General features: G+C 34.9%; 2 protein-coding genes across 2 annotated transcripts; both read right to left on the bottom strand.

Annotated features, from left to right (window-relative positions):
* Positions 1-214: 214 nt before the first annotated feature.
* On the bottom strand, positions 215-2,611 carry LOC128176799 (uncharacterized). Its single transcript, XM_052843347.1, has 7 exons — positions 2,588-2,611; positions 1,776-1,829; positions 1,616-1,678; positions 1,465-1,527; positions 1,195-1,296; positions 779-868; positions 215-301 (listed from the first exon to the last, which is right to left on the bottom strand). Exons 1-7 carry the CDS (start codon positions 2,609-2,611, stop codon positions 215-217), a joined length of 483 nt encoding a protein of 160 aa, XP_052699307.1.
* Positions 2,612-2,667: 56 nt separating this feature from the next.
* Positions 2,668-3,369, bottom strand: LOC128175201 (uncharacterized). The gene has a single exon (XM_052840651.1). The coding sequence runs from the start codon at positions 3,309-3,311 to the stop codon at positions 2,844-2,846; it is 468 nt and encodes a 155-aa protein (XP_052696611.1). The 5' UTR covers positions 3,312-3,369; the 3' UTR covers positions 2,668-2,843.
* Positions 3,370-12,788: the final 9,419 nt, after the last annotated feature.

The raw sequence follows: 12,788 nt of genomic DNA, 5'->3' as shown, positions 1-12,788 counted from the left end.
TGTTCAAGTAAAACTGTGATTGAAAGTTTTCAAAGTCTGTTAAATTTCAAATTAAAATCTATCAAAAATTGAAATAAAACATTCATTGCATGGTGGTATAAAAGGAAAAAAAATAAATTTTTTGTTATAGATTTTGTCGTAATACGAACAAAAATACTGGGAGCAAGTTGTCTTAATGTTGGGGGCGAGCTGTCTTGAGTTATGGCGAGTTGTCCTAAATTGGGGGCGAGTTGTCTTCTGTTTTACTGAGGGGTGACTTGTCTTGGGGGCGAGTTGTCCTGATTCCGTGCAAATGCCGTGCCTAAAAAGTAGTCAGGGGATTTATAAACAGTGCACACGCCCCCGGGTTTGTAATCTTTGATTACACATGCATGTTTAAAACACAGTTTGCACCAGCTACCCAAATAGTTGATATTCAAGGGGGAAACAATTATTTGTGGATTATATTTATAACATTCTATACATGTAGGTCCCGGACCATGATTTGATAAATAATATAAACGCATTTGCAAATGAAACAACGAAGATTTATTCATTTAAAAATATTAAAGCTGAACAAATGGAATTTTTGTGCAATGACCGAATTCTTTCATCATCATGGCCTCCATTAGTTTTAGTTTAGCGGAACCCGAAAATTTTCTTTATGCGACTCTTGAGTATGGGCTTAGTCTCTCTCTTATAAAAAAATACAAATACAGTCATGTAATAACTATGCAACTAAAATAAATGCAATCAAAATAATAAATATATTATTTCAAAAACTAAGATTGATATTAACCTTCAGCAGTGGTTGGGGTTGGTCTCCGTAGGAAAGGCTGCCACACGGTCCATCTTTCATTTCATAAATGACTCTGGGTGCAATCTCGAGCTTTAAGGAGGAAGAATCACTTGATGAGTACACATTATTACTTTTTGTTAAATGTACAGTATAACAAAGTCGTAACACAGCACCAGGGACGAGCGATATTGATTCGTTGTAAACGTAATTTGTTATGTCTAATGAATTTACAAACTAACTTCTCTGTATGCGTGATTTCGTTGTAGGCGACCTCGGCGTAACCAAGTTTTACTGTTTATAGTAAATATTGTGAAAACGATTTCTTGAAAATTTAAACTTATTGCGATGATTTAACATATTTAAAGTATCAATGTATCTGTTTAAACATATACTGTATACATGTATGTTATATAGACTTGTATCTTTGGGACGGTTTTTAATGTCTCTACACTGTTCAGGAATAATTTCCTTGGAATAAAGTGCGTATCTTCTTCGACAGCTCTCTCATGATGATAGCTCTGGAATAAAAATAACCAACATATTTATTTTCTCTTACATGTGAATGCAAGACAGAAGAAATAAAATGCCGCGACATTACAAATATGTAAGATTTTCAAGTTTCTTCAACAAACTGTCAAAATACCAAGTGAATTATGTTTTATAACGTACTAAGTATGACATCTTACCATCAATTCAGTTTGGAGCATTTTTAGTCTTCTCTTCATTTCTTCTTTCCTTTTTATTTCCATCTAAATATAAGGATCAAATAATATATGAAGTCTAAATGTAAATTCGATTAGATCGAATTTTCCAGTACCCATAAGTATTTTCACTTACAAGCAACTCTTCTTCAATGATTTTCTTGATTTGGTGCATCTTTGTTCTTTCCTCTACCATTTCCTGTAAAAAAAAATAAAACTTCTTTGAATACTTACGAGAATGTTTTCTATAAAGAAAAAGATTTCAATGATATTGGTTGGTTGACAGTAAGACTCACCATCAGTTCTTCCTGAAGATTTTTTAAAACTAAATGGCGGTCTTGAAATTCCTTCTAAAAACAAAAATAAAATTGTGAATTTAATGAATTTATTCTACTAAAATGTATAGACATAGTGATATGTTGGATACCGTTTTTAATGCACAATAAGGGAATTTTTGATAAAAATATCATAAATATATTGCAAGATGTATTTCAATATGTTGTAAGATTCTCAATGCTACAGATGTATATCTATAAAGACGCTGACCCAACCCCAGCATTAACCCACCAACTTGCCCCCCCCCCCCAAAAAAAACCAACAAAAACAAACAAACAAATAAAATACTAAGACCCCAGGGGGATAGATATAGAAAAAACCATAAACTTTGAAAAAGATATTCCCTCTTATATACTACATGTAAGTACAAAATTTTATTTAAATAATATGGCATCCATTTGTAATATCTGCATTGACCTAGCACCCCCTCCACCACATATAGACTCAAATGAATTTATTTATTTCGCAAATTCACTTTAAAGTGTAAAATCTAGTTTATTTAAAAATGAAGTGAATAATTGCTGTGAAAAGATGAACAAGGTATTTTAATCTTACACATGTCCATACATATTTCGAAAGGGGATTGGGGGGGGGGGTGTTTGAGAGTGGGTTGTTTTATGATGTTCAGTCATTTTATCACAGGGTGGTAGTGGTATGAGTACTCTGATTTTAGTGTGTTGGACGTAATAATTTGTAAACCAATTGACAATGAACAGCCTTGATAATCACACTGACAAGTGCAACAGACTTTTAGTATTTTATATTGTAATACACCTCTCTTGGATCCACCACCCATTATTCGGTAACTGCCCTTTGCGGAACTCTTTTGAGTGAAAAAACCCAAAAAGTCAATCATCTTTGGAGATGTGTGAATTATGTTCGATGTCTGTACAAGCTTTAATCAGAAACATTTATGTCTTAGCTTTTAAAAACACCTTTATTACCGAATGTTAAAAAGTTGAACTCTCAGAATTGTTTACTTTTACAATGTTTATTGTGCTTTTAAAGCAGAATCGGCAACTTTCACTTTACGGCGCATACAACTCTAAACAGTGTGTACGATGATTACCTGCAATTCGGCGGAATCCTTCCCTGACCTTACTGGCCATGTCACCCACCGGAAATTTAATCATGTGTGTGAACACCTCAATAATTGCCCTTGCCACAGATTTTACTACTCTTCCTGCAGAGGATTCTGACACATTCAAACTGTCCCCAACAAGTCGCAGGTGTGCCCCGGTGGCCACGAATCGTAGGAAAAGGAGCACCTGGATCAGCGGGGGAATGGGCCGATTCCTGGCAGTGTCTGTCTCTAGGATGTTGTTGACTCCATCCACGATAAACAGAATGGTTTCTGTAGAAAACCCGTATCTTTGATACACTTCTTCCTCATCAAGACTTTCCAGAGGATTACTTAGGTCTCGAAAAACACGAGGTCGCCTCACTGGAACCGCGTTCTGTCTTCTGCGACGCCGACGTCTGACAATGGCAGCCATTTTGTTTGCTTGAGAAAATTCTTAAGTCTACTTTTTTGTATACTCAAATATTTGAGAATAAAACAGAATTTGAGAATTTTTAATTTGCTCAACTTTTTTATGGCGGCGGCTGAGTCTGAGAATTGGGGAGTTGAGAATTTTTCAGACTTGAGAACATTCTCAGACTTAAGAATGTTTTATGGCGGCGGACCCAGTGCTTAATGGTTTCAAAAGGAAAAAATGGTCTCCCATTCCAAATCACCTAAATCATAATTCAGAAGACGGCTCCAACTTGTTTTGAATAATGGTTCGATTGAATTTTCTTTAAGAATTTTGTATAGATCTCTAGAATGTTTTTGCACTTAGCAGTGAACATATTTTTTGAGTAATACATAGCGTACACACTTTTGAAAGAGGAACCAGATTTTTATTTTTTAGCCATTCTCTTATAGCTGCATCAGCCCATTGTATTAATGAAAATTCACATCAATGCCATATATCAAACTAAAGTGATGCAGATTCATTAAGGAAACTACTTCTCTCAAAACACCATTAATAGAAACAATGATTTTCTTAAACAATTTTTTTTAAAATTACAAACGCGTAGAATTCACAATCTAAATCTTTCAGCTGTGAATCAGAAGGGTTAGGAAGTGATGCAAAAAATGTGATTTAAGGTTGGCAGTAAAAATGTTTTTTAAAAGATATATGCCCTTTATTCTTTTATCCGAATTTTTTTTGTTTATTAGATATTTATATTATGCATTTATTCACATTAAATTTTAAACTATGCAGTGCGTTGCTTGCAACCAAAACAGATTTTCCACCTTTTCGTAAAAAATACAAAAAAATTCGTATAAAAAATTAAAGGCATATATCTTTCTTTTTACAACGCAATGTTCCTTCAAAAATGGTACTCGAACGATAAATAAAATAAAATTTTGGTGTAGCATTCCACCTTAACTGTATTCCACCTGTATCTCAAACGACCGAGTATTTAGCGACGAGCGCACTAGGGTCCGTTCGTCATCGAAAGCAAAATTTTTGTCTTGCTTAGATGACCGAGGGGTTAGCGCAGTGGCCGCTCACTTCTAGGAAAGTGGGTTCCATAGTATGTAAGTTCAAGCTCCAACCGGGGCGGAGGTGTGGTTTAAATAAAGTGATCCCCCCTCCAAAATAGTTCCCAGTCGAAAGATACTAGTAGTCGAGTTGACAGATCGACAGTTGTAAAATTATTTAAACGTTTATCCTCTCTACCTGGACATCAGCTACCCTATATACATGTACATGTTATTTATCAACCCGTCAACCTATTGAAAACCCAACCACCAATTGGCCGGACGGACGAACTGTAATCACTTCAACTCGATAACCTCCCGATTTGATGTGTGAACTTGTATTGATATATAAATAATAATAATAATAATTTGTAGTGATAATTGATAATCGTAGAAGTAATGTTTAATATTTAAAGTTGTTTTAATACATATTTATATCAAATTTAAGAATAAACTGATACTAGTATACTGATTGTCATGTTAAGGGAACTATTTGTGTTTGATGGTGAATTTGACAATAAGCAACTATAATATCAACCTCCTTATTCACCCAAAATTCATTTTAGAAAGAATTGGATGCAGTTAGAGCAATTTGGAATTCCCATAGAATGGTTCGTCCAATCATAAACGAAAATGTACCACAAAGACGACCTACTTTTATGTTCTAAATGCCAGAGTTAATTTCATGAAGACTATTTTCAAGAGAGATTATTAATATATTGTTAATATTTGCACGTCAGAGTGTGTTTTAGAGGAAGATCTACATGTGATCCAGAAATGTTTGAACTGCTGCTAATATACTCTCCCAAAAAAGAAACGCAACTTGTAGTATCATTTTTGCAAAAGAAATTTTTGTATAAAAAATAACTGAAAGCAAGTTTTGTAATGATATGCTTAGGTTTCCATTTTACCAGGGATGAATTTAAATGGCAAAATTTGATGTGCGATCAGCCGTAACTGTTGCGAAATTAAAAATAGGAACATTGTTCGAATGGTTTGTTTTTTTGGTTTTTTTTTTTGTTAATTTTTATGTGTGATGTGTGTTAACCAAAAAAAAAGACTATCGCATGAATTAAATGTTTGCCCTTGTTCGCTGTAGGACGATTTTTACGTATGCCTAGATTAGACATAATTTCGCGCAATATCGCAATAGGGAGTCTCGAAGCTGGGGAGTCACAATATGTTGTTGCTCAACATTATAATGTCCACAGGAGTACAATCGCTTGTCTCTGGCAGAGATATTTACAGATTGGGACGTCAAATGATAGGCCGCGAACTGGTCGATAGCGTATTACAACTGTGCAACAGGATCGCTATATATGTACTCTCCATCTAAGCAACAGGATAGTTACAGCAACACAAACCGCTTCAAGCCGACTGGCCTTCGCAGAATATCCGCACAAACAGTGGGCAATCGCCTGCGAGAAGTTGGACTGCGAGCCAGACGACCTTTTTTTGGTCCCATCTTGGGGAGACAACATCGGCGTGCACGGGTCGGATGGTGCAACACAGTTAGGAACTGGACTCTAAGGAATTAGAGAAGAATCTGGTTTAGTGATGAAAGTAGATTTATGCTACAGTACCGAGATGGCAGAGTCCGTGTTTACAGGCGAAAAAATTAACGTTTTGCAAACAACTGTGTGGTAGAAGTTTACAGATTCGATGGGGCCAGTTTTATGATGTGGGCGCTATTTCTTACAATCAACGGACGCCACTGGTTCTTGTTCCTGGCAATTTAACGGTGCAAAGGTATCGCGACAAGATCCTCCAGCCTCACCTTCTTCCAGTCATCAACACACAGAGAGAGATTTTTCAACAAGACAACGCCAGACCGCACACAGCACGTGCTACTGTCGACTTTCTTGCTGACCACAACGTCACTGTGTTACCCTGGCCATCCAGGCCCTGGGGCCATAAAATTAAGATTAGCTCACTTTTGATCTCAGTCTCACTTTTACAAAAGGAACATATTGTGGAAAAGTGAGACTTGGGTCATAAGTGAGCTCGTCTAAGTTTTATGGCCCCAGGGCGAGATCCCCGGATTTGAATCCTATTGAGCACCTCTGGGATCAGTTGGATAAACGTGTGCGCATGCGTCAACCAGCCCCGAAAACTCTTCTGCAATCACAGCGGGCACTACACGAGCAATGGTAAAGAATACCCCAGGTCCAAATTCAACGTTTGATTCAATCAATGCGGAGACGAGTTACAACAGTTTTGCAAGCAAACGGTGGCCACACAAGATACTTATGTATTTGTGCAAATAAACATTCGTAAAACCTTTTGTTTTGAATTTTGTCGTTTAGATGATTACAACTAACACAACGGCTATCATTATGCTAATTATTAAACGGTTCACGCAATGTATTAAGTATTTAAAATTTATTTTTTTACCTGACAAAAGCTTGTAAAATAATACATGTTGCGTTTCTTTTTTGGGAGAGTATATATATGACGGAAAACAATTTAGCTCCACCGTGCGTGAAGGACTTGGATTGTATGAAAAACTAAGGACCTAGGTCCTTACTGATTTACATCCTAACATGTAAGCAGAGAAGTTAGAACTTTTGTCTTAACATGTCTACTTTTGAAGACTATATGTTTATGCATGTTTCTGATTCTTCTGATTAAAAACAATATGTAAACGAGAACTGTTTATTACGTATCAAGATCAATAAATTGGTATAAATAATGCATCAAAAATCAGTTGGTATGTGAGAAAACAAGTACACAACTTCTAATAGAAGGTCACTCTCGAAAGTTATCAATACAGCGTATGCAATATGGACGGTTCAGTGTCATTTCCTTTGACAAAAAATAATTAAAACAACCTGTCATCGAAACCAAACATGCATCGAGGTAAAGATTTGTAAAATGACATATTTATATTTAAAAGACACTATCAGACTCAAATAAAAAGATGGAATCATTGTTTTGAGCTTGTTGTCATTCAACTCGATATTATTAGATCAAATACTAATTATTTGCTTAAGAAACATCAAATACTAAAACTAGCGCAACAAATAATTTGAATTTAAACAACAAAGTCATCAAATAATGACGTATGCATAAAAACGATAAGTATAAAAACATGTATGCTTAAAACGAAATTCGCAATAACGCTGCTGACTTCTTTAAGTTTTGCTTAAAACTTCTAGAACATATTGTTTGAATGTTTTTGATTATTCTTATCACGTTATGGAAGGACTTTTTGATTATCATGTTATGGAAAAACTCTCTGATTAGACAAAGTCCATTTGCCAGTATCTATTCCTTAGAAGTGACTAAAAATCAGATTTGAATAAGACGTATGGATCCTGGGAATAGCTTTGAGAAACTTCTAAAACGCATCCGCATGTGTGAGACGGATGGGCAACGCACATATTATAATTACTGGATACTGGATGGCTTTCTTTACATCGTATTTTTCCAACGCATTATATATTTCATCCTTGTCAACAGCTTCAAAATCTTTAAGGGCACTCTCTATCACACTTCTGTCCATCGCTGAAACAAATTTGAGAAAGGAATCAATTAGATCCGACTCAGTGCAAGCACCGAAAATTGCTGCATGAAAAATAGGAAATAGTTTTATGGGAAATACTTTCTCCTGATAGAAACCCATTCTAATTACGAATGCAACTGACTTCCACTGTACATCTGTCATATCGTGCCTTAGTTCGGGTACTTTGTACGTATTTCCCTCTGTGTATTGTAAATAAAAAGTGTCACAAAATTCAGTAAGAGAATCCTGCATCAGCCCTCCGTTATCTTCAGCGGCATCTGGTGTACCATCTTCTTTCAGCATGTTTCTTTCGAAGACTGTTGAACCATGCGACGGAATAGTTTCCTGGGAGAAGAAATCTATCAAATCAAGAGTCACTCGTATTCTGTGAACCGTAACTTTACACACCAGTGGTAAGATTTCGTCTAGTTCGATACTATCTGCTGAAATTTGACCAAACTGAACCACGAACTGTCTGATTCGGGATCAATCGACGCTCCTCTCAAAAAGGCAGTCACACTTGCATCGACTGAACTAGAGTCAGGCAAAAAAGACAGATCAGGACATCCTCGGTACAAATGAAAAGTGTCTGATATGTTTCCTTCATGATTCACCGCTGATTTTATGTTTGAATAAAAAATACATCCACTTCCTTATGAATTCACCAAAATTAAAATATCTAGGTGATTTTTTAATAAAAGACCATGACACAGAATTAAATTCTTTTTCAAAATCCACCAAGAGGAGCAGACCAGGTATTTTTTCTTCCTCTGTATATTGCATAATATCATATGTAAGTCTTAAATTTCAGTTATAATTCCCCCTCGTATAAATCCTGTTTGGTCATCTTGGGATATCTTATCCAAACATTTTTAATTTTATTAGCAATTGAACCGGATGCAATTTTATAAACAGTATTTAAAAGTGAGATTGGTCTCCAATTTTTTTTTAGAGACGTTTGGGTTTGTCACTCTTTGGCAATCATGTAATTATTCCATGTCTTTGAGTTATACTTAACATGTTATGTTCATATGCATAGTTATTAATTAATTGATCGAATAACAAAAACATCTATATTTTTCAAAAATACTTAAAAAAAACTCTTATGTGAAAATATCAGAATCTGGTGATTTATTTGATTTCATTTTATAAAGTGTTTCTGCTGCTTCCTACAAAGATATATAACCTTCTAGCGATCCTTACTCTTCAAAAGAAAGCTTCTTGATATTTTGATAATTAAGATCCTCATGAAGGTCATATTCTTCACGGGAATTGTTTACATTTCTATACAAATTTTCAAAGTATCGTTTAATTGTTTTCAGGATATCCGATTGTTTACAAATAAAATCAACATTATCAAATTTTATACGAGATATTTTTTTAACTAAACCAATTTCTTGATTATAAGTAACAAAAATAATGTGCAGATTTTTCACCCTCTTTCACCCATCTTGCCCTTGACTTTATATAAACACCAGCCAATTTTTGTTCTCTAAAATCTTCCAATTCCCTTTTTCTTTCATCAAGGGTTTCTAAACTGGGCAAAAACTAATTTCCTGGATGATCTTGACCCTATATTACTTATGTAGCCATAGGAGATGAACTCGCATAAGGAGATGATAGTTATGTTACATGTGACGAAGGAGGCGTTTTAAGCGGCGATGAGAGCCAAACAGGTACATGTATATACATGTATTGGCTTTCATTAAAAGGATTGCTCCTGATCAATTTATTTATAGGTTTTTTTCTTAGATTTATAAAAAAGAATTAAAATCATATAATAATCATGTATATTTAGTAGCAGACAATGAAATCACACCATATGAGAGTGCTAGCGTCACCGTAAGTCAAGAACGTGGCATAATAAGCGATGGCAGTTGTGGAAACAATAATGAAATGGGGGCTAATGGCGGGGCAATACCGGTGAAGGGAATTCTGACGGTTAAATTGTCCAAACAGAAAATACAAAGCGCCATACCCGAAATTCATCCTGAAAATATCGGTGTGACCTCAAAGAAGAAAAACATCACCCTCAATGTCAGTGAGAAGGTAATGCAACACTCTAACAGTCACAATGATGACAAAGGCTAGTCAAAAGATTTGATTACTTCTTGGCACAAAAATAGTCTACACCAAATATTGATTGTGAGAGTAAACTATAGCTAATAAAGATCTTAAATTTGACTAGATATAAACTGATTAATGATATCAAGCTAGCCAAATACCGTTGTCATGTAGTATTTTGATACTGCAAAATGCTGAATCAAGGTTCAAAATATTATGCAATATTCTGAACCTATGTTCATAGTTACAGTATTTTGAAACACCCTCTCCAATAACAAATAAATTTAGGATAGTGCCTCAATATAGGCACGGGGTTCAATTTTTATGTGTGGGGATGTCAATGTTACGCGGGATTTAAAATATTGTATGAATCCGATATTACACCGATAAAGTTCATACATTTTAGTAAATGTCTCGAATAAGGTTTTGTTCAATTGTCTCCACTTTCTTAATATATGTATATTCACTTTATAAACTATCAAAAGGACTCAAAGAAGAAAGAGCCCCCCGAAAACCCAACACCGACTATGATCCACTGATGACTACAAGATTCTGCTTTAACTCTCAACTTAAGATAAAAACGAGAAGCCCGAAACTATCTCTCATGGAAGAGAGCATTGGGTGATATAGAGGGCAAGAAGATATCTTAATTTAAATCGATCACAACATTTTTTTTAAAGTTTTAAATATATAGTTTCAAATAGTTTAATAAATTAAATTCCTTCGTTGTCTTCCTTTCATAACTTGGTAGTCTAGTTGTGTTTTAATTTAATTTGTTTTCGGATTTCAATTTTTTTTTTACCCAAGTTTACTCCTAAAAGAGGCGATCAACACAGATCCTCTTTCAGACAAGCAAACTGTTTGCAGGATCACAGTATGATTCAGATTCAGACGATGTCAGATATGGTGTACATCGAACTTATTCTGATCTATCGCCACCAGATGAAGACCTGGTAAGTTTAAAATTTTCAAGAAATTATAAATGTTTAAAAATATATATACTACCACTATGTGTCAATTTAACTTTTTATAAGGCACTTAGCAAACAAGTGAACAGTTTCAAAATATTGTATGACTCCGGTATTACACTTATATAGTTCATATGTTTTAGTCATTGTCTCAAAGAGGTTTTCTTCACTTGTCTCCAAGAAAAAAAAGATCAAGTTGATAAAGTCCCCCGAAAACCCAACATCGACTATGATCCAATGATGACCCCAAGAGTCTACTTTGACTCTTTAAACGAAGACGATATAAACAAGGAGCAAGAAGCTACCTCTCGTGGGAAAGAGCTCTTAGAGGATATAGAGGACTTCAAGAGGATATCGTAAGTATCAATCACAACGGTCATTTTTTTATAGTTTGAATATATATCTTTTTAAATAGTTTAATCAATTAAATTCCATTATTGTCTTAAATTTATAGTTTAGTTGTCTAGTTTTGGGTTTTTTGTTTATTGTTTTTTTTTTTTTTTTTTAGTTTTTTTTTAAAAAGAAGTTCACATCTAAAAGAGGCGATCAACACAGGTCTTCTTTCCGACACCAGCAAACTGTTGGCAGGATCGCAGTATGTTTACATTGATTTTATACTACATGGATACATCTTAATTTGTTGATCTACTTTATTTGAAGAGGGATTAATAGCGCCTTTACCATTTTTTTCGCCTACACCTGTGTTTGTCTGGTAACAGGAAACCAGAAAGAGGCATTTGGATTTTTGGCATTTTGGCATTCAGATGATATCCGATATGGCGTCCATAGAACTCTGATTTACCGCCACCATATGAAGACCTGATTTGCATAAAATATATTCCCCATCATGTGTTAACTTAACATTTTATACGGAACTTAGCAGTCAAGAGCACATTTCTGTCTCAAGATAAGAAGTCGACATATATTAATTTGAGATAGAGTTTGAATTACTGCATACGGGATCATTGTCACCGTGTTATTTTCGCCTTTATAAATTGCAAACAGTTTCGGGGTTTTTTTTTTGCCCAGACACAGTTGTATTTAAAGGGAGATACTATAGGAAGTTTAAAATGGGCCAGTCTTAAATTCGCCAACCGATAAAGTGGGCAAAAATAAAACAGGAGTGAATATTTCCCGCTATTCAGTATCATGTCATTCCAGCAAAAAGTTCTCAGATATTTATAAGACAAAACTTGTTCTTATACTGAGTCATGTGACCAACCAGCTAATCAACGGTAGAACATACAGTTCATTTTCTCGTGCTCATCCTGTGGCACATACATGTAGGATCCATTGCCATGTGCTTATATTAAAGCACACAACTAAATCGATATCTTGTGCACTTCCTAGAGCACATAGAATACATATCCCTGTGCTCATCTTGGAGCACACAGCAAGGTACATATTGTTACGATTCCTGGGTTGAGACTATATCATCATTTGTGTTAAATATTTGTGTGTTGTTGTGACTTACTTGTTTTATTTACATTGTTATATAAATCCTTTTATTCCATTGGAATACAGACTTGTTTACTTTCGTTCGGACTAACCGCCATGCCTGCGGTATATTACGGACTTTGAGCCCGATGTTTAAAACTATTTAAACTCTTAATAACAAAATAATGACAATCGAAATGAACGATAATAATTGATGTTATTTAACTTTATGAATGGTAATTTTGTATTATAATGTAAAAATGTTAAATGTCATGTATTTTATGTCGGTACAACGTTATCATATAATTATTATGAGATAAAATGCGCCAAGTTAGTTGACGCTTATGACGTTGACGTTGTCAACGTCTCAGCATAAACATAACAAGTTAGGGCATAAAAAGACGGTGTTTTGAAAGCAAAGTCCAGTTGACGGTGAAGAGCAACTCGCTTGACAGTGGTATGTATT

Source organism: Crassostrea angulata, chromosome 3 (assembly GCF_025612915.1).
Source record: "Crassostrea angulata isolate pt1a10 chromosome 3, ASM2561291v2, whole genome shotgun sequence".
In the NCBI taxonomy this organism is placed as follows: Eukaryota; Metazoa; Mollusca; class Bivalvia; order Ostreida; family Ostreidae; genus Magallana; species Magallana angulata.
This window is presented reverse-complemented; position numbering and strand designations above follow the sequence as displayed.